The sequence below is a fragment of the Oncorhynchus keta genome, unplaced genomic scaffold, assembly GCF_023373465.1.
Source record: "Oncorhynchus keta strain PuntledgeMale-10-30-2019 unplaced genomic scaffold, Oket_V2 Un_scaffold_29839_pilon_pilon, whole genome shotgun sequence".
NCBI lineage: Eukaryota > Metazoa > Chordata > Actinopteri > Salmoniformes > Salmonidae > Oncorhynchus > Oncorhynchus keta.
In genome coordinates, this window is record NW_026290908.1 from 186,344 (window position 1) to 212,500 (window position 26,157).

At 45.1% G+C, this 26,157-nt stretch overlaps 3 protein-coding genes across 15 annotated transcripts in view; 2 read left to right on the forward strand and 1 right to left on the reverse strand.

The window, feature by feature from the left end:
- Positions 1-1,341: 1,341 nt before the first annotated feature.
- On the reverse strand, positions 1,342-11,978 carry LOC118373280 (oocyte zinc finger protein XlCOF6-like). Of its 7 annotated transcripts, none has more exons than XM_035759373.2 (11): positions 11,339-11,357; positions 10,964-11,108; positions 6,722-6,924; positions 6,503-6,589; positions 6,242-6,319; positions 5,817-5,909; positions 5,563-5,689; positions 4,954-5,440; positions 4,137-4,195; positions 2,510-3,667; positions 1,342-1,973 (listed from the first exon to the last, which is right to left on the reverse strand). In XM_035759373.2, exons 2-11 carry the CDS (start codon positions 10,965-10,967, stop codon positions 1,780-1,782), a joined length of 2,490 nt encoding a protein of 829 aa, XP_035615266.1. In that variant the 5' UTR covers positions 10,968-11,108; positions 11,339-11,357; the 3' UTR covers positions 1,342-1,779. The 7 variants fall into 7 exon arrangements, with proteins under 7 accessions (XP_035615266.1, XP_035615267.1, XP_035615265.1 ...); XM_035759374.2 differs by having other exon boundaries at positions 4,963-5,440; positions 6,503-6,592; XM_035759372.2 differs by having other exon boundaries at positions 6,503-6,592.
- Positions 11,460-23,571, forward strand: sft2d2b (SFT2 domain containing 2b). Of its 7 annotated transcripts, XM_035759381.2 has the most exons (10): positions 15,479-15,785; positions 16,512-16,752; positions 16,840-17,972; positions 18,224-18,313; positions 18,613-18,698; positions 18,930-19,011; positions 19,334-19,369; positions 19,518-19,576; positions 20,107-20,136; positions 20,531-23,571. In XM_035759381.2, the coding sequence occupies exons 3-10, from the start codon at positions 17,907-17,909 to the stop codon at positions 20,568-20,570; spliced, it is 489 nt and encodes a 162-aa protein (XP_035615274.1). In that variant the 5' UTR covers positions 15,479-15,785; positions 16,512-16,752; positions 16,840-17,906; the 3' UTR covers positions 20,571-23,571. The 7 variants fall into 7 exon arrangements, 1 of the variants encoding a protein (XP_035615274.1); XR_008131546.1 differs by lacking the exons at positions 18,224-18,313; positions 18,613-18,698; positions 18,930-19,011; ... (2 more) ...; positions 20,107-20,136; positions 20,531-23,571 and having other exon boundaries at positions 11,460-15,785; positions 16,840-17,620; XR_008131543.1 differs by lacking the exons at positions 18,224-18,313; positions 18,613-18,698; positions 18,930-19,011; ... (2 more) ...; positions 20,107-20,136; positions 20,531-23,571 and having other exon boundaries at positions 11,978-15,806; positions 16,840-17,620.
- A 1,756-nt stretch (positions 23,572-25,327) lies between these two features.
- tbx19 (T-box transcription factor 19) overlaps positions 25,328-26,157 on the forward strand; it is an 8,162-nt gene continuing 7,332 nt past the window's right edge. Inside the window, exon 1 of the mRNA XM_035759385.2 lies at positions 25,328-25,848. Coding sequence (XP_035615278.2) covers positions 25,619-25,848 — 230 coding nt within the window. The 5' untranslated portion in view covers positions 25,328-25,618. The remainder of the gene's footprint in view (positions 25,849-26,157) is intronic.

Consider the following 26,157-nt stretch of genomic DNA (forward strand, 5'->3'; position numbering starts at 1 on the left):
CACATAGTAACAGTGTACTGTAGCTAGGGCTTGACCACATAGTAACAGTGTATTGGCTTGACCACATTAGGGCTTGACCACATAGTAACAGTGTACTGTAGCTAGGGCTTGACCACATAGTAACAGTGTACTGTAGCTAGGGCTTGACCACATAGTAACAGTGTACTGTAGCTAGGGCTTGACCACATAGTAACAGTGTACTGTAGCTAGGGCTTGACCACATAGTAACAGTGTACTGTAGCTAGGGCTTGACCACATAGTAACAGTGTATTGTAGCTAGGGCTTGACCACATAGTAACAGTGTACTGTAGCTAGGGCTTGACCACATAGTAACAGTGTACTGTAGCTAGGGCTTGACCACATAGTAACAGTGTATTGTAGCTAGGGCTTGACCACATAGTAACAGTGTATTGTAGCTAGGGCTTGACCACATAGTAACAGTGTATTGTAGCTAGGGCTTGACCACATAGTAACAGTGTATTGTAGCTAGGGCTTGACCACATAGTAACAGTGTATTGTAGCTAGGGCTTGACCACATAGTAACAGTGTATTGTAGCTAGGGCTTGACCACATAGTAACAGTGTATTGACTTGACCACATAGTAACAGTGTATTGTAGCTATTGACCACATAGTAACAGTGTATTGTAGCTAGGGCTTGACCACATAGTAACAGTGTATTGTAGCTAGGGATTGACCACATAGTAACAGTGTATTGTAGCTAGGGCTTGACCACATAGTAACAGTGTATTGTAGCTAGGGATTGACCACATAGTAACAGTGTATTGTAGCTAGGGCTTGACCACATAGTAACAGTGTATTGTAGCTAGGGCTTGACCACATAGTAACAGTGTACTGTAGCTAGGGCTTGACCACATACCAGTAACCTGAAGAGACGGGAGCTCAGGTTTTTTGAATTTCTTGGAGGTTCTGGTACGGTGGCAGCATGGGGGTCTTGCCTTATTTTATTAATTTTAAAATGTGTATTTTCATTTACTTTATAAATAAATGAAAATAAATTAGTTGGCTAGTGTCACACATAATTAAGCTATATAAACGGGTCATTGAGTTTGTGCATATTTTGCTTTAGTACCCATCTCAATTATATACTGTACCATGGAGATGAGATGTTAGTACAATATTCAGACTTGTAATTTGTTTGATCTCTTTTGGAATGTAAATATAGGATTTTTTCAATGTATTATCACCAAATTTCTTAACAATAAATACAATTGATTAACAGTGCATTTGATATTAACTACGCTGCCTGAAACATGACTTTATAAGGGCATATTATCACCACCAGCAGTCATTGGTAAGGAAGAAAAATGCCAACACAGGTAGAACTTGGGATAGGTTTTATCAAAGCACAGAAGAAATATTAAACTGAATTACAGACAGGATATGAATTGAAGAGGTATTATTCAGGTTACCCATCAGTCAACTATTTTATAATTAACTGTTTCACCAACAAATGAGAGGCCACGACATAGGAGACAGAAATTGCTTTAGGTCTATTTGATAATGACAGACTACAGTCAGACCACACAGAAATCATATTCTTGATTAACACAAGATGAATCAGGAAAAGTCCCATGATCTCAACTTAACTCAAGCAGCAGGGAGACATTGCTTCCCCTGCCATCCATAGGCAGAACGTTCTGTTCCTCTAGTCTCTCAAAGTCATTGGATTCCAATTCAGAATCTTGGTGATGGGAGCCCATTGTTATTTCAAGGACAGAATACTATTGAGATGTCCATCCGTGGGCAAATGATGCTGGCTACAATGCTGCTGCTAACAGCTCGGCCGAGTGTTTCTGTAGGTGCCTGTTGAGGTGTGTGCGGCGGGTGTAGCTCTTGTCACAGTGAGGGCAGGGGTACGGACGCACTCCAGAGTGAGTCAATAGGTGCTTCTTCAGATCAAACTTCCTCTTCAGGCTCTTCCCACACTCTGGACAAGAGAACGGCTTCTCACCTGAGGGACGGGACAGTAAATCAAGATTACACAGAGTTACTTCAGCTTACACAGAGATACGATTAAATTGTTTGTTTTATTATCATCGATCACAAATGCATAAACGCACTGCATATGTCCTGCATCACATATGAAACTACAAACATGTTTAGCATTTCTTGGACAAATGACAACAGTATCATTCATATACACCATATAATTGTTAAATCAACGGCCCCCTTAAAGGGATACTTCGGGATGTTGTCCCTTTATCTACTTCCCCAGAGTCAGATGATGTCTCTGTGTCCAGTATGAAGGAAGTTAGAGGTAGTTTAGCGAGCCAATGCTAACTAGCATTAGCGCAATGACTGGAAGTCTATGGGTATTGTTGTGGAAATTCTTACACAGGGACTTAGCAAATGCAATAGCGCTAGTTAGCAACTTCCTCCAAACTGCTCGCAGAGACATAAAAATGGTATCCACAACTTCATCGAACTCTTTGGGCCTCATTGCCAAAATCCGAGCAATCCCTTTAACTACAAGCTCCTGGTTCTGACCTGAGTGTGTCTTCATGTGTTCTGTCAGGTGACAGGATATGGAGAATGTCTTCCCACAGTCAACACAGCTGTAAGGTCTTTCTCCTGTGTGACAGCGCATGTGTTTCTGCAAGTCCCCACCAGAGGGCCACGCCTTTCCGCACACCTCACACACGTACGGCCTCTCGCCCGTGTGCCGCCGCACGTGAACGTTCAACCCGGCGAGCGCCGTAAAGCGTTTCCCGCAGTAGGAGCAGTGGAAGGGCTTCTCGCCCGTGTGGATCCGGAGGTGTCCCTCCATGCCGTCTTTGGTCCGGAAGCGCTTGCCGCAGTGGGCGCAGAGAAAGGGCTTCTCCTCCGAATGGGTTCTGAGGTGGGACTGGAGGGACCCCAGAGTAGTGAAGTTCTTCTCACACTGGTCACATTGATGAGGTCTGTCCACAAGATGGCTTCTCTGGTGGATCCTCATGAGGGTCAGGCCTGTAAACGTCTCCTCACAGTAACGGCACTTGTACCTCTGGCCCTCGCTCCCCTCTGGGACCGGATGGGTCTGCTGGTGTTTGATGAGTTTGGCCTGCGAGGTGAATGTCTCGCCGCAAACAGGACAGACGAGTTTGGGTACGCGGTGCATCTGCCGGTGGGCGTCGCGCTCCTTCGCCGAGCCGAACACACGCTCGCACTGGGTGCAGGCGAAGCCGCCGCCGGAAGAGTGAGTCTGCTTGTGATTGGTCAGGCTGGAGAGGAGGCGGAAGCGTTTGCCACACAGGCAGCACTGATGCAGCGGCTGGGCCCAGTGGGTCTTGTGATGTCGGGTCAGTTCCAGCTGGGTCCTAAAGCCCGCCCCACATTGAAAACAGGTGTTGGTCTTGTGGGTGAGGCGGTGGCGGTACTGCTCGCGGAGCGACGCAAACCGCTTCCCGCACTGGGCGCAGTCGAAGGTGGCGTTGACACACACAGAGCGCTTGTGGTCGTTCAGGCTCCAGGGCGTTGGGAAGCCAACGCCACACTGGGCGCATTTGTAGCGGCCGCCTCGCGAGTGTGTGGTCAGGTGACGCAGCACCTGGGAACGGTAGATGAAACACTTCCCGCACGTCGGACACTTATGGGCAACACGCCGGGGATTGTGGGATACGCTAGACGGGAGCGTCTCGGAAGACGATGACTCCCCTGTGGGGCTGTCTGAGGAAACAGGAAGAGAAGGTGAGAGGTAATTGGTATTTTATTAGGATCCCCATTAGCTGCTGTGAAAGCAGCAGCTACTCTTCCTGGGGTCTACACAGAACATGAAACATGACATAACACAAACATTAATAGACAAGAACAGCTCAAGGACAGAATTACGTATTTAAAGGCATACGAATTTAAAGGCACACGAGAGGATAACCAGAGAGGATATTGGGAAATGGAGTTTGTAATGGAGGACAAAATAGGAATATCTTATGCGTACACTTGATAGGGAGCTGCAGCACAGGAGGCTGGTGGGGAGGACGGGCTTGTGATAATGGCTGGAGTGGAATGGTATCGAATAAACCACACACAGGTGTTTGATGCCATTCCATTTGCTTTGTTCCAGCCGTTATTATGAGCCGTCCTCCCCTCAGCAGCCTCCTGTGAGCTGCAGGTGCTTAGGAGGGTATAAGACACTCACCTGTGTCATTCTCCACCCTAATACATTCTACAGGCTTATCAGACGACTCTGGGATGATGCTGAGGTGGGAAATAACATGTCATGTTAATCATTCATCATTTACCCAATACTCACATACAGTTCACATGTGTATTTACCCAATACTCACATACAGTTCACGTGTGTATTTACCCAATACTCACATACAGTTCACGTGTGTATTTACCCAATACTCACATACAGTTCACGTGTGTATTTACCCAATACTCACATACAGTTCACGTGTGTATTTACCCAATACTCACATACAGTTCACGTGTGTATTTACCCAATACTCACATACAGTTCACGTGTGTATTTACCCAATACTCACATACAGTTCACGTGTGTATTTACCCAATACTCACATACAGTTCACGTGTGTATTTACCCAATACTCACATACAGTTCACGTGTGTATTTACCCAATACTCACATACAGTTCACGTGTGTATTTACCCAATACTCACATACAGTTCACGTTTCGACACTGTTCAAATAATGTACACTTAAAAACACACAAGAAGATACAATCTGTCCATACTTACTGTCACGCTACTGCATTCCACACACACACTCCCAAACACACGCTGACCACACTTTCCTCCTCAGTGTGGTGTTAGACACACACACACACTCTGTCCATCATCACACTACCACTCACACACACACTTACCACTCAAAACACCCATTCTGATACAATCTGTCCATACGTACTGTCACGCTACTGCATTCCTAACACACACACACACATACTGACCACACATACTGACCACACATACTGACCACACATACTGACCACACATACCTCCCCGGTGAGGCCTGGGGCTTTTGGCTGCTCACAGGAACAGTGTTCCTCTCTGGCGAGGGCCTGCTCTGTCCTGAGGGAGAGTTGACTGCAGTCTGCCCCCTGCAGGCCACAGGCAGGGTGAGAGTGGGTGCAGACTGGGAGACGACAGCAAGAGAGTGCTGGCCCGACTGGGGGATAATCATTATAGATTGGCTCTGAACAATGAAACCCATAATCCCTAGGTTGGACGTTTCCATTTCCCCTGCCACTCTATTGGCTGATTCCTGGTCTTGACCAATCAGCTCGGCTACTTTCGATTTCTCGTCGTCCTCTCGTTTGATGCAGACCTTCTCCTGTTGTTCTCTCTCTTCATCCATCCTTTCCTCAGGGAAGGGTTCTGACTCCCTGTCAGAGTTTGCAGAGGGATGGTACACCATCAAATTTGAAAGACAAACAGGTAGAGAGCTGAGGAGGTTGGTCTGGGATGGGCTGGAGTCTGCACAAGACAAGCGAGAAGCACAGTTGTAAACAATTCAAATACATTTTTTGTAACTTTTAAAACAACTGAGACTACAGACTATGACTGGGTTGGTGATTTCTGCAGGGTTGGTGATGTACCTCTATTTATCAGGTGTTCCCGGCAGCACGTTTGGCTCTGCAGCACAGACCTCAGCCTGTCACTGTGGGGGATAGACTGCAGACATTCATCCACACCACCGGGGACAGAGTCAAGCCAGGAAGCAGCCTGGGGAACACAGGGGGGAGATGTGTGGTGGTCAAAGTGGGGTTGGTAAATGTGGTCAATATGTAGCTTGTGTAGTCTCTTAGTAGTGAAGTTGATGGTTGACATGCGGTTGCCGGTCACTGTGTACCTGTTTAAAGTCTGGTACTGGCAGCAGCTCCTCCAGTCTGGAGAGGAACACACACACCAGAGACTCCAGCTCTGCATTAAAGTATTGACCAAACTGAGAGAGATAGTAGCGAGAGAAAGAGAGATAAATAGTACAGAGAGAGAAAGAGAGATATAGTACAGAGAGAGATAGCAGAGAGAGATAGTAGAGAGAGAGAGATAGTAGAGAGAGAGATAGTAGAGAGAGAGAGAGAGAGATAGTAGACAGAGAGAGATAGTAGACAGAGAGAGATAGTAGACAGAGAGATAGTAGAGAGAGAGATAGTAGAGAGAGAGAGAGAGAGAGGAGAGAGAGAGAACAATTCTTCACTGAACTCAGAGTTTAGTACAGTGCTGTCACTTGCTCTGCTGCATGTTACTCAAGTGAAGAAAGATTAATTTTCTTACAGCCCATTGATCTCCTGGACTCCTCTGGGTGTACGCCATGAGCCTGGCTTTGGCATCCTCAAAGGCCTTGTCACTGGACTGTAAAAACAACAGACACATACCTTAGTGTGTGTCAGGGCCAAACGCCTCCCTCTCAGCACTCAGAAAAGGTGTGTCCCCATTCTGGCACTCGGTTCCCTCCCTTTACTCCACCCTATCACTCTATAGGTTCAGTAAAAGGCAGGCTGTAAAAATCCAGTTCCCATGAGCCCTCTCTCTCACCTTTGTCAGACAGATGGACTGGATCCTGTCCAGGTGAGTCTGGATGAGTTCTGGGGCGACATCCTCAACTATCCACTCCTGGGACATCTGCTAGATGGACCGATCAGGAGGTCCGTTTAAAATTACAACACTGTGCAACACTTTACAACAGAGGTGAACTTCTGATTTACAGCACATGGAAAATACTATGTAGGTTACTGCTGGTAGAAACACACACACCTTTGCTCTGAGGCCTAGAAGCAGTAATGCTCTCTGCCTGTCAGTCAGTAGTTCTGGAACTGTCTCTGTGACCAAACACACAAAGTCCTCCAGCTTCCCATAATGCTCCAAACTCCGCCGCCCCACCACCTGCCACATGACCGCAGACATCAGACGCAGCGGTGGCACCAGGAGTCTCAGAGAAGAGAGAGGGAGGGGGCCATCTGTGGGGAAGGAGGGGGAGGTAAGTATACAGGCAGGCTACACAAAGCACACATTTGCCCTGTTTGAATACTTCTGGAGTGTCTACCCTGAGATGGAATGTTAAGCGTTTGATCCCCAACCAAGTCACACCAAAGACTGTAAAAATGAGACCAGATGTATCTCTGCTTGGCACTCAGCAATGGATTGGGGGTAAAGACCTGCGATAGACTAATGTCCTGTCCAAAGGGAGTACACATCAAGCTGCCTCACGCATCAGAAAACAGGAAATAGACTCATGCAAGGCTACTTACTTACTTAATAGTACAGCAGTGCTTACTTTAAAGAAGGATGGACGTTAGGTGAGATGCAAGTGTTCAAACAGTACACATTTCACCATATCCAAGAATCACACCACTGGTCATCACTGTGAATAGCTCTGGTCCAGGGCATTAGAGGGATGTGCTAACGCCCTGGACCAGAGCTACACTGTGAGCTGTGCTGGCCAACACAGGAGGTTGGTGGCCCCTTAATTGAGGAGAACGGGCTCGTGGTAATGGCATGGTTTTAATGTGTTTCATGCCATTCCATTTGCTCCGTTCCAGCCATTATTATGAGCCATCCTCCCCTCAGCAGCCTCCACTGCTGGTCAAGTATGAGAAACTGCATACATTGATTGTCTGAAAGTGGGCGTTGCGAAATAAGTGGGAGGGTCAACAAAAGTGGGTATGGAAATATAACAGCTAATTGGGCAGTTGCCACTCAATGTAATTTTGCTTGACTGCTAACTGCTTCCTTTTAGCTAAACTGTTTAGGATAATTACCGTGGCAGGTTAGGATAATTACCGTGGCAGGTTAGGATAATTACCGTGGCAGGTTAGGATAAATACGGTGGCAGGTTAGGATAAATACCGTGGCAGGTTAGGATAAATACCGTGGCAGGTTAGGATAAATACCGTGGCAGGTTAGGATAATTACCGTGGCAGGTTAGGATAATTACCGTGGCAGGTTTGGATAAATACCGTGGCAGGTTTGGATAAATACCGTGGCAGGTTAGGAATAAATACCGTGGCAGGTTAGGAATAATTACCGTGGCAGGTTAGGATAAATACCGTGGCAGGTTAGGATAAATACCGTGGCAGGTTAGGATAAATACCGTGGCAGGTTTGGATAAATACCGTGGCAGGTTAGGATAAATACCGTGGCAGGTTAGGATAATTACCGTGGCAGGTTAGGATAAATACCGTGGCAGGTTAGGATAAATACCGTGGCAGGTTAGGATAAATACCGTGGCAGGTTAGGATAATTACCGTGGCAGGTTAGGATAATTACCGTGGCAGGTTAGGATAATTACCGTGGCAGGTTAGGATAAATACCGTGGCAGGTTAGGATAAATACCGTGGCAGGTTAGGATAATTACCGTGGCAGGTTAGGATAATTACCGTGGCAGGTTAGGATAAATACCGTGGCAGGTTAGGATAATTACCGTGGCAGGTTAGGATAAATACCGTGGCAGGTTAGGATATAATACCGTGGCAGGTTTGGGATAATTACCGTGGCAGGTTAGGATAAATACGGTGGCAGGTGGCAGGTTAGGATAATTACCGTGGCAGGTTAGGATAAATACCGTGGCAGGTTAGGATAAATTACCGTGGCAGGTTAGGATAAATACGGTGGCAGGTTAGGATAATTACCGTGGCAGGTTAGGATAAATACCGTGGCAGGTTTGGATAAATACCGTGGCAGGTTAGGATATAATTACCGTGGCAGGTTAGGATAAATACCGTGGCATAATTACCGTGGCAGGTTAGGATAATTACCGTGGCAGGTTAGGATAAATACCGTGGCAGGTTAGGATAAATACCGTGAGGTTTGGATAAATACCGTGGCAGGTTTGGATAAATACGTGGCAGGTTAGGTGGCAGGTTAGGATAATTACCGTGGCAGGTTAGGATAATTACCGTGGCAGGTTAGGATAAATACCGTGGCAGGTTAGGATAAATACCGTGGCAGGTTAGGATAAATACCGTGGCAGGTTAGGATAAATACCGTGGCAGGTTAGGATAATTACCGTGGCAGGTTAGGATAAATACCGTGGCAGGTTAGGATAATTACCGTGGCAGGTTAGGATAATTACCGTGGCAGGTTAGGATAAATACCGTGGCAGGTTAGGATAATTACCGTGGCAGGTTAGGATAAATACCGTGGCAGGTTAGGATAATTACCGTGGCAGGTTAGGATAAATACCGTGGCAGGTTAGGATAATTACCGTGGCAGGTTAGGATAATTAAGGCGGCAGAATAGATGGCAGATGTAGATGCTGAGTTCGAATCAAGCAGCACTTCGAGCAAAGCTGGTGAAGACAAATGTTCTGAATGGAAAAATAAAGTCTGTCGATCCTGTTGTTTTTTTTATAAAGTGTAAATACATCGCATGTGAAGCTTGGTTATGTAAGATACTCTGTCAGAGCTTTCCTCCCCAAACCACTACTATGTAAGAATTGTAAATTATTTGGCCATGTTTCAAGTGTGTGCTGGGAAGAATTGCGAGGGGTACTGGTGCTGGAAGACCCGCCATCCCAGGTTCCCCTTGAGCCTGTGTAGGGATCAGATCTGTTTTCTTTTTTTAACAGGGGGATCAGATCTGTTTGGACGGGGGTCCTGTTTACATCCCGCACAGTAGGTGGCGGGATGCACATTCAATTGTGCGATCGCCAAAATACCGTAGAAGAATACTTCCTTTACAACAGCACCGCGCTATTCCGCGAGGCGCAAGAAATATGAACACAGAATTAGAGATATTTCACCGGATGTATAAATGTGAAGCATTCGCTTGGTGTTTCCACTCACTACCAAATATGGAAGTCCGAGAAGATGTAACGAGATGGATTTTGTCCGACATTCTGCTAATTTTCTCAATTTATGAAACATTTGATTGCAATACGTTTTTCTGTTTCCAAAACTAAAATATGTTATGAACAGAGTGGACTAAGTTTTGTAAACTTTACACTTTGTTAAAGTAAACAAAAAAAACGTTATTTAGGAGTGCAAAGGCGAATTGAGTTATTGCACATGCGCATTTCAAAGTAGGCGTTCCCTAGGCGTTCCCTAACGGAAATGTTAGGTTACGCAGATGTTGGCTAGAACGCGCCAATAGGATCTCGCTAGCTCGTGCTTGGCTCTGCCCACTATGACTAATTTGTTTCCATTAGGAACGACAGGCTGTGGTCTTGGTTATAAATACACACACATGTATGTATATATATGTCCACCTTTAATTAACTAGGCAAGTCAGTTAAGAACAAATTCTTATTTACAATGACAGCCTACCCCGGCCAAACCCGGACGATGCTGGGCCAGTTGTACGCCGCCCTATGGGACTCCCAATCACAGCCGATGTGATACAGCCTGGATTCGAACCAGGGTGACGCCTAACACTAACACTGAGATGCAGTGCCTTAGACCGCTGCGCCACTCAGGACTCCAGGTATGAATGCAATGACTTCTGCAGAGGACATATCGCTGTAAATGCTGCATGGTCAATGCAGACATCGGATTGACCATGCAGAGTTTGGCTAAAACGCTACAAGGAAGCAGCCACGCAAAACGGTCTTGAGTGACAACCAATCTGCCCAATTAGCTGTTAGATTTACGCTTTGTTGATCCTCCCGCTTATTTCGCAACGCCCACTTTCAGACACGCTCAATGTATGCAGTTACCCATGACTCCTAGCAGGCAAACTTGGTGCATAGGCCACAGCACCACCCGAGTGATACTGCCAAGCAAGTACGTATGACTATACTTTACAGTTAATCACACATTTCGCGGGAGATTCACTGAAATTGAGTGTGCAATTTTAGCTAGCTAACGTCAGCTAGCCTATAATATTTGATAACAAGACTAGAGAAAAGAACTCATGTCAGCGGAAGCTAACTTTAGCTAGATAACTAACGTTAGCTAGCTACGTTAAACTACACCCACAACGGCCTGCTTCCACCGACAGCTTGATTAGAAAGAGTAAGCTATATAGCTACCTAGCCACAATCTTTACATTAATGCATACCCATATTGCTTCTCCGTGGAAATCTTATGTGCCGTCTTTTAGTCGTATCTTACAAATGTTGATTGAAGAGACAAGGCTAGCTGCTCGTTTCCTCGTAAACTTTTGATGAACCGGAAGTTGATAGAGCAGATAGCCAGCGTGCGTTCTGCGACTCACAACAACAACACAGCTGATGGATATTGATAATCAACCAAATTAGGCACGTAACTAGCTAACTGGCAAAACATTTGCCTACTTTTGTCTTTTGTCAAACTACGAACTAGCTAACCATGTTTTTCTTATTTTCTTTTTTACATCAAGACCGTGACTACATGGTATTTGGTGAGACGATCCTATCAGATCTTGTCCACCACACCACCAGCGGGAGAGCCTTACCTGGGACAACACATCAGAATCCTAGAAACTCCCCCTTCACTTTGGGCCAAAAGTGGTGCTCCTTTTGACCGAATCATCAAACGATTCCTTTCGAGTGCTACAGGAGGATACTCCAGAGACAATGGCTGATATTGAGAGGGACAATCAACACACAGATATACTGCAGGTGCAAATCAAACAGGAGGACGGAGAAGAGCCTCACGATACAGAGGACCGTCTCAAGAGTTCTAATACCGGAGAACAGAAGCCTTGTCACATCTGCCCTGATTGTGGTAAAAGTTATACCCGTTCGGATAATCTTAAAACACACCAGAAAATTCATATGACAGAGAGGCCGTACCTCTGCTCTGAGTGTGGTAAAGGTTTTACCCGCACAGATCATCTGAAATCACACCTGAAAACACATGAAAGAAAGAAGAAGAAACTTAAACACCCCTGTACTGATTGTGTGAAAGGCTTTGTCCATTTGGAGCAGCTTGAAAAACATCTGGAAAAAAATCACCTTACACACAAGGAAAAGAAACCTCACGGCTGTCCAAGGTGTGATGAGAGCTTTTCTGACCTGGAAGAACTAACAACACACTTGCCAGTACATACTGAAGAGCTGGCCCTCTACTGCTCTGACTGCGGTAAGCGGTTCTTACACAAAGGAAAATTTGAAAGACACCAGAGAGTACACAGTGGACAAATGCCATACATATGCACCCACTGTGGGGAGGGTTTTACACAGGCACATAGTTTGAAACATCACCAGCGAATACACACTGGAGAGAAACCCTACCTCTGCAACGAGTGTGGGGAGAGTTTCAGACACGATGCAACGTACAGGAGACACAAGCGCAAACACGAGCTACCACTCTCTGAAAAGAAAGCCTATCCTTGCTCAGTATGTGGGAAGACTTTTACCCGCTCCGATGGAGTGATGAGGCATCTGAGGAGGTTCCATTACGGAGAGAGAGCTCTCCAATGCTCCTGCTGCGACAAGCGTTTCTTTCAACAGGACACACTAACCACACACATGAGAATTCACACTGGAGAGAAACCGTACAGTTGCTCTGACTGTGGGAGAAGCTTCTCACAAGATGGCGACCGAAAGAAACACCAGAAGAGGCACCACACTGGAGAGGGCACTTCACCTCTGACCCTCCATGTGGACGGCACAGGGACGCACACACACACACTATAACAGAGACATACACACTAACAGACAGTAACAGGCAGACTCAAGACACAAAATCAGGCCAGTGGGTAAACCAGGTTGCAATGAAGTTGGATTTATTTTTTGTGTTTGCGTATGGTAACATGTATTTCTCTCTCGTTTAAGTTAATTGGCAAGGCTAATTTTAGCCCAACTTCTCACTGTTTGTAAGATGCTTACTGCTCATTGCAGCTACTTAAGTGATCATCCCCCCACTCCATTACTGTTACCCCTCTATTCATCCCCCACTCCATTACTCCTCTATTCATCCCCCTACTCCGTTACTCCTCTATTCATCCCCCTACTCCGTTACTCCTTTATTCATCCCCCCACTCCGTTACTCCTCTATTCATCCCCCTACTCCGTTACCCCTCTATTCATCCCCCTACTCCGTTACTCCTCTATTCATCCCCCCACTCCGTTACCCCTCTATTCATCCCCCCTACTCCGTTACCCCTCTATTCACCCCCCTACTCCGTTACTCCTCTATTCATCCCCCTACTCCGTTACTCCTCTATTCATCCCCCCACTCCGTTACTCCTCTATTCATCCCCCTACTCTGTTACCCCTCTATTCATCCCCCCACTCCGTTACTCTGTTACCCCTATTCATCCCCCACTCCATTACTGTTACCCCTCTATTCATCCCCCACTCCATTACTGTTACCCCTCTATTCATCCCCCCATTCCTTTACTCTGTTACCCCTATTCATCCCCCCACTCCGTTACTTGGTTATCTCTCTATTCATCCCCCCACTCCGTTACTCCTCTATTCATCCCCCTACTCCGTTACTCGGTTACTCCTCTATTTATCCCCCCTCTCCGTTACTCCTCTATTCATCCCCCCACTCCGTTACTCCTCTATTCATCCCCCTACTCCGTTACTCCTCTATTTATCCCCCCTCTCCGTTACTCCTCTATTCATCCCCCTACTCCGTTACTCGGTTACTCCTCTATTTATCCCCCCTTTCCGTTACTCCTCTATTCATCCCCCTACTCCGTTACCCCTCTATTCATCCCCCCACTCCGTTACTCCTCTATTCATCCCCCTACTCCGTTACTCCTCTATTCATCCCCCTACTCCGTTACCCCTCTATTCATCCCCCTACTCCGTTACCCCTCTATTCATCCCCCTACTCCGTTACCCCTCTATTCATCCCCCTACTCCGTTACCCCTCTATTCATCCCCCTACTCCGTTACCCCTCTATTCATCCCTCCACTCCGTTACTCCTCTATTCATCCCCCTACTCCGTTACCCCTCTATTCGTCCACCTCTCTGCCACCTTTCTATTCACCCTTTCTTCATTGGTCTCCCCATTCTCCTTCTCTCTACCCAAATTAATCCACAAAAACATATTGTTTTTGTGGATTAATTTCTATATCGATAAGCTCCTCCCCTTTCCCAGCACCTCCCCCTGTCAGCCCCGCGTTAAACAGATTACAGAGGATTCTCTGCTATTAACACGCTGTTGGGACTGTGGCCTAGCAGTGTATTGTGGTGTCCAGCTTAGCCACACACACCAAACAGGTGATACAGTATGAGAGAGAGAACTACCTCACCACTGATCTGGGTAGAGGGAAACAGGCAGCGATGTGATCGGACAAAGGCGCAGCAGCAAATCCTTCTTCTATAGCCTCCATCTTCTCATCTTCTAACCTTAGCCTATCTACACTACTCTCTACCTCAACCCAGCCCGCTGTCCCAGCCCTCTGTCCCAGCTGTGCCTCAACCTAGCCCTCTGTCCCTGCCCCAACCCAGCCCTCTGTCCCAGCCCTGCCTCGTCCCAGCCCTGCCTCGTCCCAGCCCTGCCTCAACCCAGCCGTGCCTCAACCCAGCCCTCTGTCCCAGCCCTGCCTCAACCCAGCCGTGCCTCAACCCAGCCCTCTGTCCCAGCCCCGCCTCAACCCAGCCCTCTGTCCCAGCCCCGCCTCAACCCAGCCCTCTGTCCCAGCCCTGCCTCAACCCAGCCCTCTGTCCCAGCCCTGCCTCAACACAACCCTTTGACCCAGCCTCTATTCTACTTCAGCCCTCCTCCGGTACTCCCTGGATCCTGAGTGAGCCTACACTCCCCCCTGCCCCTCATGGCAGGTATCATGGACCCTGAGGATACAATTGTAACAGAACCCAAGGTTGAGGATATCTAACCTGAGGATAGAATCGAAACAGAACTGGAGGATAGAATTCTAATGGAACCTGAGGATAGAATCGGAACAGAACTGGAGGATAGAATTCTAATGGAACCTGAGGATAGAATCGGAACAGAACTGGAGGATAGAATTCTAATGGAACCTGAGGATAGAATCGAAACAGAACTGGAGGATAGAATTCTAATGGAACCTGAGGATAGAATCGAAACAGAACTGGAGGATAGAATTCTAATGGAACCTGAGGATAGAATCGGAACAGAACTGGAGGATAGAATTCTAATGGAACCTGAGGATAGAATCGAAACAGAACTGGAGGATAGAATTCTAATGGAACCTGAGGATAGAATCGGAACAGAACTGGAGGATAGAATTCTAATGGAACCTGAGGATAGAATCGAAACAGAACTGGAGGATAGAATTCTAATGGAACCTGAGGATAGAATCGAAACAGAACTGGAGGATAGAATTCTAATGGAACCTGAGGATAGAATCGAAACAGAACTGGAGGATAGAATTCTAATGGAACCTGAGGATAGAATCGGAACAGAACTGGAGGATAGAATTCTAATGGAACCTGAGGATAGAATCGGAACAGAACTGGAGGATAGAATTCTAATGGAACCTGAGGATAGAATCGGGACAGAACTGGAGGATAGAATTCTAATGGAACCTGAGGATAGAATCGGGACAGAACTGGAGGATAGAATTCTAATGGAACCTGAGGATAGAATCGGGACAGAACTGGAGGATAGAATTCTAATGGAACCTGAGGATAGAATCGGGACAGAACTGGAGGATAGAATTCTAATGGAACCTGAGGATAGAATCGAAACAGAACTGGAGGATAGTGTTAATTTATCCAGAAGGTTCTGATGCTGAGGAGCCAGATGGGATTCTCTTTGAGCCAGAGGACAACAAGAGGGAGATGAGGAGGATGATAACATCTATGCCACATGGATGGGCCGCTACAAGAAAGCAGCAGAACAGGAGGACAAGGATAAAGAGGTGGAGAAAAGAGAGACAGTGATAGAGGAGAGGAAGAACAGCTTCGAACGACAAGCTCCACCACGGGCAGACCGTCGGCAATCACTACCCTGTCCAGTGAGTCTGTGTACATGTGAGGTACTGTTGTAGAGGAATCTGCTTTGTCTTTGGGAGTTGTATACACAGACCAGTAGGAATGAGTTTTGAGGGGGAGGGTCAGTCACTCCGCCAGGATCCCCTACCACACACCAACCCACCACAGGGCTCTTTAGCTCCTAGCCTGAACCCCAAAATACAGGTAGATAGCTGTTTCTTCTTTCTCACGCTCAGTGTTATAGGAATTTCCAGGAGAACAAACAGGAGAGCAGTCGTAGGGTAAAGTCAATCAATCTTTCCAGTTTATTACAAGTTGCAACAGTGAGACACCACCTAGCACAGAAGCAGAAGAAATGTCTAACTGGCCTCTTGGAGATGGACCCTTTTATATCCCTATCTGACAGCAACACATGTTCTGGAAACAGCAGCTAGACATTTGATGGAAGTCAAGACAAAAAGGCAGTGACTGTCAGCCAGAGAAATAAAAGTTGTTACATTGCTTTGTTGTGCCTTAGCTACAGCCAGAGGACAGGGACTAATGGGATTATAATAGGCAGGAGCATACATCATTTACACCCCCCTCTGGTGGGTATGTTTACTTGAGTTCCTTGTGTTGGGAATTCAGATTAATTCAGTAAATTATCTGTCACTTAACTCCTCACTCCCCCTTCATCTCTCTGTTTTTCTTTCCTCCTCTCTCTCTCGTGCACTTTCCTCTCTGTCTCTGTGTGTGTGTTTCTCTCTCAGGCTCAACTCTCAACGATGATACAGTTGTCTCGTCTCCATACACTACTAGGGCCACGTCTCCTGCCAGGCCAAACTCCCTGCAATGCATCTCATCCATGAATGATCCTGGCTGCCCGATACCAGCCAATACTGAGCGACGATCCTCCATGATTCCAACCTCCATTCCAGATTAAAATGCAAACGCGGTTCCGCAGGCGGAACGTCATGTCTCCGGTACGCTGGCGGTGTGTGTGATGGCCAGGTGGAGGTCTTTCTGAGAACACTACTTTAGTCTCATTCTGTTCAATTAACACTTTGGTAAAAGTAAATCTGTGTGTTTGTGTTGCAGAGCGACACTGATTGTGTGGGTCTCATCTGCCATGATGACCTGCACAGAGGAGGGAGTGTTTCTCTCTCAAACACTCTTTCTCTCCCTGAAGTGTATATAGGAGTGGCTGTGGAGGAAGCAGGCGTGTTGTGTGCAGGTGGCGCTCTTGCCAGAACCACTCTACTGGAGCTCCACTCGAGTCAAAGTACCCTGAGAACCACGTAGAACAGCCTAGAACTGGACAGAAACACCTAGAACTGGACCCAACCTCTCACAACTGCATATAGTTGGAAAGAACTGCCTAGACAGAACTACACCGAACCTGGAAGAACTACCCAGAACCGGTGAAGAACTGCAGAAAAACACTCAGAACTGCCTAGCGTTGTAATGAACCTTGCAGAACTGCTTAGATACGGACATCACTTATTTTTATTTATTTTATTTTACCTTTATTTAACTAGGTAAGTCCGTTAAGAACAAATTCTTATTTTCAATGACGGCCTAGGAACAGTGGGTTAACTACCTGTTCTGAATCTAGAGTGCTGTGCTGAGAGAGACCTCTGTATTCCCCCAAATCCCAATAATCCAGTATCTTTTAAAATAGTTTGTGTGATAGTGTATGAGTGAAATGTATGGATGTTTTTCCAAAGGTTTTACTTATAAGAATCGATTCAATGTGTTTATTTCAAGATGTTGTTTGTTTAGTCAAATAAGGGCATTTACATGTTTACATTGTATCCCATCTACGTCTTTGTTTTCCCCTAGTCATTGAATAAAATACTTGGTTGTTCTAATGGTCAAATGTATACTAAGTTGTATCATCTTTAGTACTGTGTACTACTGTGAGGTTTCCACCACAAATATAAGGCTCTGCTGCCCCCTTTTGTTATTGTGGTACTGCAGTTATCCCCAGCCCGTCCCGTCTCCGTGGTTACACAGTGGCGGAAGTTATCGCAATCCACCTGTTGCACTTCGAACAGGAAAAATAGCTCGACAAAATCGATATTTGGCGTTCTTAAAAACTAAGCCAATCGAAGCAACGGGAAAGTTCTAGAACTACTAGCTACATTCTATCTGTGTCAACTTTAATGGACAAACTAAAGAAAGTTTTGAGTGGCCAAGATGGCAACAATGATGACGGCAACATATTGCAAGTAGGTACGTTTTCTAGCTAGCTAACGTTAGCTACTGTATGTAGTTAGCTAATATGTTGTTTACCCTAAATAATATCTAGCTATGTTTGGCTTTCTCGCTAAGCCTTTCTCAACGCATGCTTTATCTACGTTACGAGTACAGTTGCTTAGCAATAACATAGTAACGTTAGCTAGAAACACTAGGCTAGCTAGGTGAATGATGTCCATGGTTTCTAGCTATGTTGTTTATAAATGGTGCGGTGTTGAAACAGGCGGCGAACCAAGCCTCCACCCTGGGCTGGGGCACGCGCATGAAGGGCTTTATCGCATGTTTCGTGCTCGGGGTCTTGTGTTCCATTCTGGTGAGTCGTCATCTCTCTCTCCCATCATTTCAGCATTGCTCTGACTGTCAATTATGTGTGTCGCTGTCAGTTGTGTTTCCCAAACCTCTCTCAGTCAGCCAGTACACATCGATATGTTTTTATTCCAGAAAGTATTGGGGTTGATCTCGGAGAAATTCAAATATGTGCATTGAGGTCTAGACACTAAGGGCAAGTTGATAGTGTCGACAGTAGAATGGGAGTAATTTGGGACCAATTGATAGTGTCTACAGTAGAATAGGGGCCGACGCTAAATTGTTCATCCTCTCACCTGGTGGCAGGGGACATGCTTGCTGTGGATTCCAAGGGTTGGTCTGATTCTGTTTGCAGTGCTGTACACTCTCGGCAATGTTGCCTCTCTGTGCAGGTGAGTAGAGCGTTGTTGAGTGTTAGTGGGTGTATGTGTGGCTTATGTGGGCATTTACAAAACAGTTAGGCCTATTTTTAGATTTTAAGGTATCTCTGGGACCCTCCCCAGATCACAGCTGCATTGTCCTTGTCCAGTTTAACACCTAAGGTGCACATGATACAGCAATCACATTTCTAGTGCAGTTACTACAATAATGTAAGTTTAGTCAAATAATGTGTGTATTCTCAGCACTATGTTCCTGATGGGACCCCTTAATCAGCTGAAGAGGATGTGTGCCAAAGAAAGAGCACTGGCCACAGCTATCATGCTGGTGAGACCACACGACACACACACACACACACACACACCCATGTTTGTTTTACTATCCTTGTCTGGACCAAAACATATATTCCCTTTCAAAATACTATTTTCCCTAACTCCTAATTCTAACCCTAACTCCTAATTCTAACCCTAATTGTAACCCCTAAGCCTAAAATATATATTTTTCTTGTGGGGACCAACAAACTATCCCCACGTGTCAAAATGTTCCTTGTTTTACTATGCTGAGGACTTTTGGTCCCCACCAGGATAGTAAAACAACAAAAAACAGTTTTTCTGTTCATTAATTACATGCTACTTGTCTCTCCTCACAGACCTGTCTGGTTCTAACTATGTGTTCTGCTTTCTGGGTGAGTATAACACACACATGATACATATCCTGCACCTGTTGTGTTATCAAATCCCTGCAGGCCTTTTTAGCTAGTCTGTTACTCATTTAAACTTTGTCTTACATTGTTCTGCCTCAAAGTATATCTGAGTGCTTCTCTCTCTCTACAGTGGAAGAATAATGGTCTAGCCTTACTCTTCTGTATTCTACAGTTTCTGGCCTTCGCTTGGTGAGTGACACACACACACACACGTGCTTGATTAATCTCCTTCCTTTAGTGTGTGTTTGTGGTATTACATCCCTACAGTCTGCAGTCTGAGTGACACACACACACGCCCAGAGTTGTTCTGTGCTGAGGGCTTTTTGGCAGGCAGCTCAATGCCAGGTCCTTATTTGTAACTGAAAACAGAGTAATTATGGCCATAGCTTTTAGCCTGGCTAATCACACACGACTAATGCAGCTAGCTTTGTTCTCTCAAGCACCTCCTTCACAAAGACAGGAGATTCATATACACACACACACACACACACACACTCACTCTCTCTTGCCCACATACATGTACACACAGATGTGCAATTAGTTTACATACATACATAAACACCATTAAAATAACTTCCACTGTAACACAACAAACACTCATGCATAAACTCTGTTTTCACAGACTCTCTGCCACTGACACACTTCAGATAGAGACCTTATACAGCCCTTTGCTGTGTGTGATGTATGACGCTGACTTCTACTATCCTTCTGTGTTTCAGGTATGGCCTGTCCTACATTCCATTCGCACGGTGAGTGTTGGTTTACAGTAACTGCCCGTCCACCTCTGTCTGTAGCCTTAACTGCCCGTCCACCTCTGTCTGTAGCCTTAACTGCCCGTCCACCTCTGTCTGTAGCCTTAACTGCCCGTCCACCTCTGTCTGTAGCCTTAACTGCCCGTCCACCTCTGTCTGTAGCCTTAACTGCCCGTCCACCTCTGTCTGTAGCCTTAACTGCCCGTCCACCTCTGTCTGTAGCCTTAACTGCCCGTCCACCTCTGTCTGTAGCCTTAACTGCTCTATTCACAGTATTACATCATCCCTTCCCATTCAGTGATGGTTCAGTCATAAAGCAAATTCTTTGAAGTTTTTTAAACTTGACTTTGAAGTGTTTATTCTTTTACCTATTATTATTGTTTGTTCACAGGGATGCTGTCATAAAGGCCTTCTCTGTCTGTCTGAAGTGAGGCTGCAAACCTCCCTTTCACTCTCCCTCTGAGGGGTTATGATGTGTGTGTGTTTGGGGGTTGGCTAAAGCCCTCAACTCTCTGGCAAACACACAGACGCCACACAGGTGTGCTGGAATGGTGCCCACTGAGTAAACACTCGTCAGCGAATGCTTTCCAGAGCAGAAGTGTACCTGAGGTATGATGTTGTGTAGAGGAATCTGTTTGTGAGGGATGCCTTATCTTATGTGTGTGTGGTGTCTGTCCCTTTAAGGTTGGTGTATATGTGAATTTTGTGTGTTTTTCTACACTGTGAGTCCAGCTCCTCTTAATTTACTGTGGGGGAAGGGTCAATGCACCACCTCTGTCATTTCTCTAACTGTAAATCAAACCAGACCAAAACTATTCAGATCTATATTTAGGTGCCAACATGGTGTGTATTCACTAGTTAGTTGTACTGTAGGTGTTTATTTACATGTGTTCACAATGGACAGCTGACTACTGATCATTTCACCGACTCAGGTCTGGAAATCTGTACAGTCAGAGGACTTTTTGCACCTAATCCCAAGTGCACTTACCAGGAGTCTGAATATAAGGGCCTGCTGTTAAACATTCTTCTAGCTGGATAGATATACAGTTGAAGTTGGAAGTTTACATACACTCAGGTTGGAGTCATTAAGACTCGTTTTTCAACCTCTCCACAAAAATTCTTGTTAACAAACTATAGTTCTGGAAAGTCTGTTAGGACATCTACTTTGTGCATGACACAAGTAATTCTTCCAGCAATTGTTTATTTCACTTATAATTCACTGTGTCACAATTTCAGTGGGTCAGACGATTACATACACTAAGTTGACTGTACCTTTAAACAGCTTGGAAAATTCCAGAAAATTATGTCATGGCTATAGAAGCTTCTGATAGGCTAATTGACATAATTTGTGTCAATTGGAGGTGTACCTGTGGATGTATTTCAATGCCTACCTACCTGCTTCTTTGCTTGACATCATGGGAAAATCAAATGAAATCAGACAAGACCTCCACAAGTCTGGTTCATCCTTGGGAGCAATTTCCAAATGCCTGTAGGTACCTCCATCTGTACAAACAATAGTACGCAAGTACAAACACCATGGGACCACGCAGCCGTCATACCGCTCAGGAAGGAGACGCATTCTGTCTCCTAGAGGTGAACATACTTTGGTGCAAAAAGTGCAAATCAATCCCAGAACAACAGCAAAGGACCTTGTGAAGATGCTGGAGGAAACGGGTACAAAAGTATCTACAGTAAAACAAGTCCTATATCGACATAACCTGAAAGGCCACTCAGCAAGGAAGAAGCCACTGCTCCAAAACCGCATAAAAAGCCAGACTACGGTTTGCAACTGCACATGGGGCCAAAGACTGTACTTTTTGGAGAAATGGTCTGATGAAACAAAAATATAATTGTTTGGACATAATGACCATCGTTATCTTTGAGGGAAAAGGGGGAGGCTTGCAAGCCGAAGGACACCATCCCAACCGTGAAGCACGGGGGTTACAGCATCATGTTGTGGGGTTGCTTTGATGCAGGAGGGACTGGTGCACTTCACAAAATAGATGGCATCATGAGGTAGGAAAATTATGTGGATATATTGAAGCAACATCTCAAGACATTAGTCAGGAAGTTAAAGCTTGGTTGCAAATGGACAATGACCTCAAGCATACTTCCAAAGTTATGGCTTAAGGACAACAAGTTAAGGTATTGGAGTGGCCATCACAAAGCCCTGACCTCAATCCAATAGAAAATTTGTGGGCAGACCTGCAAAAGCATGTGTGAGCAAGGAGACCTAGAAACCTGACTCAGTTACACCAGCTCTGCCAGGAGGAATGGGCCAACATTCACCCAACTTAATGTGGGAAGCTTGTGGAAGGCTACCCAAAACGTTTCACCCAAGTTAAACAATTTAAAGGCAATGCTACCAAATACTAATTGAGTGTATGTAAACTTATGACACACTGGGAATGTAAAGAAAGAAATAAAAGCTGAAATAAATCATTCTCTCTACTATTATTCTGACATTTCACATTCTTAAAATAAAGTGGTGATACTAACTGACCTAAGACAGGGAATGTTTAGGATTGATTGTCAGGAATTGTGAAAACTGAGTTGAAATGTGTTCGGCTAAGGTGTATGTAAACTTCTGACATCAACTGTACATGCAGAAAAAAAGAAGGGAAGAACTGCTTCAAGTGCTCATGAAACTTTCACCTTTTATATAAAACGTCTGAGTTATTTTTATTTCAACTCCGTTTCCTATAAACATGTCTAACTGCTGTTTTAACTGTCATGGTTAGTAGTACTATAGACAATTTTGTGTAAGATTTTTTCCACTGGTATTTTGGCTTTCATTTCAGTTTTTTTATAATTTCTGGGGGAATAGTTTTTTTTTTTTAAATCATGTTTCCTTGTAAACACTACTCTTTAACTGTTTCAACTCTTTCATGGTTAGTACTGTAGCCGTTTTCTGGGCGGAATTAAAATATCAATGATGGCTTCAGCATGCCCTAGTCACGACCATTAAAAAAAACTCTCACTGGGGCTGTGTGACTTTTCTGCCTTACTTCACATGATTTAAACCAGGTCATCACTGCTTTTTAAAATATGTATACTGTACTACTGTAACTCTCCTGAGTGACCTCTGTTTCATAAAACCTCCCTATAGATGGCTGTTTCATCTGCATTAAAACGTGTATGATGCTATTAAACACTTGTTTTATAGAATAACATATGTTCTATATTCAGGATACATTGTTTTAGCACCATGGTTAGTTCGTCTTGTCTAATATGAACGCAGGTAATTACAGGTCTGGAAGAAATACTTTTTAAAACGATTATTTTTTGTACCATCTGGAAATTCAACACTAATGTTTTAAAGTGTAACGATAATTTAGCGATGTAGGCCAATAATGTATTAATCATGTTTCATGTGTTCTTGTCCTGTTTGTGTGACACCATTTTACAACAGAAATAAACATTTTCAAACTATATTGTGGAGTGTTTTAATGTGCAAGAGTGAGAGTTGTACCACCTGTTTTGCCTTCCTTGGCTTTGTATTTTCTGATGTCTCACCGGGGTCACTGCCACACACACACAAACGCATTCCTTGTACAAAAGGTCTGAGGTGTGTATCGTGGTATTATGATTTGGTGCGTTTACCTGTGCTTTGCTTCCCACCTTTTAATATTTGCCTCGCGCTCAGTTAATGACGCTCCTTTATGCGTTTTAAATCAGTAAAGCCCCTAATCTCCGCTCGCCGCCCGCCGCTGATTAAAAAAAATATCTCTCCAAACACACACCGCTGCAGCTGCGAGCTCACAAGGCCGTTCGGTCACACCGCCAGCTCGCGGGGATCGGGTGTCGCTATAGGAGCCCTTCTGGACACTGACCGTTCCATGTGCTCTCTGTTCTTCCCTCCTCGGGTGTGACACGGAGCTTCCACTGTGCACAAACTAGTTGAAGCAACTTCGTTCTACCTGAAAAAGATGATTCTGAGATAATTGGCTTTAAAGTTCCGAACCCTCATTGGTTTGCATGGTGTCAGAAATATATAGTATTATTTTGAACTTAACATGTCATTGGGGTATTTAGACTACTGTATAGGTAGAGACCATTGAACCGAACAAGGCAATGTCAACTACATGTTGAAAAAAAAAATGCAGATACAACCGTATAGTACCAAACTAGATGTTTTTAGACAACACACAGTAGGCTACATTAGTGTAGTCCAAATGGACAGGTCTCTGAGCCCAGTAGGGAGTCAGACCAAGAGTGGAGGGAAATGTTCTGGGAAGCATTTTACGTTTTCAGTCGTTCATACTTTAACAACATAGTTTCCGTTGTATATACTTAAGAGCAGGAACTTGAATTATTATCCGAAAAAATAGCCGTACGAAATGACCTAGACTATATTTAATTTTCTTCAGAAGCTTTTCTGTCGTTTTGGAAGAGAGGGAGGCTTGTTCAATCCGTGCGCTAAAAGCATCTGATTCCACTCCTTGCCAAGAGCACCGGTAGTTAGACCATTAACCGTAGTCACCGATAATGATTTATATAATAAGGCTACAGGCCCACGACAGCAACGTTTGTCTTTTTGTGGAATTATGATCATTTCGAACGGAAAAGCCAGTCAACTTGTCTTCTGGCCCCCTCCGACGTGGTCCTTCGCTGTCCATGGTGCTGAAAGTGTTCCCCTGAAAAGTCATGCTGACAAGTGGTCAAATAGGCGTACGGTATTTCAATGCAAGTTGAGAGAGAGACTGGTATTATGGCCTGAAGACTTAAAGGGGCTATCCTTAGTCAAGTTGAAACCATAACAAAGCCACATCCTGCCTCTGTTTTGGTAAAAAGCTGAGGGATGTGCCTGGGAAATATAACCACTCTCAAATTCATAGACCAAGCTATGGATGCAAGGACTGATCATCCAATATATACAAATTGTAGTTTTAAGCATGGTTTCAGGCTATAGGCTACAGTGTTTGTTTACATTTACAATGTTTACAAGCTTAAAGTTTGGGTTATGTTGAGGTTTTACAGTTGAACTAAGCTTATGAGGCATTTACACGTTATGTTCTTCAAGAATCAATGGGGTATGTAACATTCACTATAAGTCCAAAATTAGATGTAGCAACTGCAGATTGACCCTTTAAGGTCTAGGCTAACTCATCAAAGAAACTCTCTCTCCCTCCCTCTTCCTCTCTCTTGCTCTTTCTCTCTCCCTCTGACAAATGACGCTCTGTAAATGGTAAATTAGTGAGAGTTGATCACATGACCGGCCGGCCGAACCTGTCTTGTGCTCCGCACCAGTGTCGCATTGATTTTCAACTGCAGTTCATAATCCTCATGGCTAAAACACCCACATGGGAATTCATTTGTTTTGTTTCAATTTAACCGAATCTAACGGCGTTTTTTCCCCATCACCTGCTGAGTGAGATATTTGTGAGTAAGATATTTGTTTTACCTCATTTTAAACTTTCTTTGGAGAAAACATCAGTCTTATTTGAGAGGTAGCCTTTAACCTCGTTGAGGTCCCCAAATGAAGGTGGAGGGTTTAGCTGAAGGCAGGGCTGGGGGTAACCCCTGCCCTGGTCCTGCCAGCCAGTGCTGTATCTCGCGACTACTAAGCGTGGTGGAGAGCGAGTTGCAAGCGGGGCGCGAGAAGGGGGACCCCACGGAGAAGCAGCTGAAGGTGACGCTCGAGGAAGCGGAACTGTGGCGGAAGTTTAAGGAAGTCACCAATGAGATGATAGTCACCAAGAGCGGCAGGTGAGCTTGACTTAATTATAATTTTGTACCTTTATTTAACTAGGCAAGTCAGTTAAGAAAAATTCAAATTCTCAATCACGGCCTACACCAAACCCGGACGACGCTGGGCCAATTGTGCGCCCCCGACTCCCAATCACGGCCGGTTGTGATACAGCCTGGATTCGAACTAGGGTGTCTGTAGTGAAGCCTCCAGCACTGAAATACAGTGCCTTAGACCGCTGTGCCACTAGGGAGCCCCAAATAGTGAGATAGACGAGCATTTTTGAATAGTAAAATATATTTTATTGATCCTCAACCGCAAGAGGACAT